Source organism: Myotis davidii, unplaced genomic scaffold, assembly GCF_000327345.1.
Source record: "Myotis davidii unplaced genomic scaffold, ASM32734v1 scaffold880, whole genome shotgun sequence".
NCBI classification, from domain to species: Eukaryota; Metazoa; Chordata; class Mammalia; order Chiroptera; family Vespertilionidae; genus Myotis; species Myotis davidii.
Genome location: NW_006292566.1, coordinates 215,001 through 215,880, shown reverse-complemented (window position 1 = coordinate 215,880; position 880 = coordinate 215,001). Strand labels below are relative to the sequence as shown.

At 69.3% G+C, this 880-nt stretch overlaps 1 protein-coding gene across 1 annotated transcript in view; it reads right to left on the bottom strand.

Annotated features, from left to right (window-relative positions):
* SYT8 (synaptotagmin 8) overlaps positions 1 to 880 on the bottom strand; it is a 3,683-nt gene continuing 2,803 nt past the window's right edge. The window contains 5 exon segments of the mRNA XM_015565467.1: positions 1 to 119; positions 122 to 326; positions 422 to 555; positions 646 to 751; positions 833 to 880. Coding sequence (XP_015420953.1) covers positions 91 to 119; positions 122 to 326; positions 422 to 555; positions 646 to 751; positions 833 to 880 — 522 coding nt within the window. The 3' untranslated portion in view covers positions 1 to 90.

Genomic DNA, 880 nt, shown 5'->3' with positions numbered 1-880 from the left:
TGGTGGTGGGGGAGACGTTATTGCAGCAGGACCCGCGGGGCCTGGACAGGCCCACAAGTCAGTGCAGGGAGCTCACGGCACCGGGTGCTGTCAGGAGCCAGGCAAGGGCAGGCGCCGGGGGAGGGCTGCAGGCCCAGGGCCTGGTCCACCTCCCCGGCGGGCCGCAGGCGGTGCCACTGGGCGATGGGCCGCCCGGCATGGGCCAACATGTCCACCCAGAGCTGCAGGGGCTGGCTGGAGGCCCGGGCTCCCAGAGCCACCTTACCCACGGGCTCGGCCCAAAGCCGCGGGCCCCGGGCCCAGATGGCCAGCACCAGGTCCACACTCTGGGCAGAGATAGGCAGAGGTGCGGTGGAGGGGAGAAAGACAGCGGTCAGTTTGGCCCCCAGGGAGGACCTGCCCCCTCCTCCAGGCAGCCTACCAGGATCTGGCTGAAGGGCACGAGGAAGGTGAAAGTCTCATTGAAGTAGGGGGCGGCCGTGCCCTTCCGGGCAGACGTCCTGCTCGTCTTCCACTTCCTCCAGTTCAGCATGAGCTGGACCTTCACGTAGGGCTCTGGGCAGAGGGAAAGGGGTCACAGGGGTCGTGGGTCTGACCGCTGAGCCCTGTGCTCCCCCTGAGGGGACGAGGAGGGGGGGTTCTCACCTGCCAGCTCCAGGCTCAGGCCCCGGGCCTCCAGCACGACCACCGTCAGCCGGCCGGAGCCGGGCACGTACTGCAGCGAGAAGCACAGCTCCCCCATCTGCTCAGCCTGCGGGTACGACAGGGGCTCGGTCTCCCTGCTGGCACCTCAGGCAGGCCCGGGCCAATGCCAGGCAGTCAGCACCCTTACTTCGGTGGTGCCCGGGGGGCCCAGCTGGCACCAGAGTTCCAGGAGGTG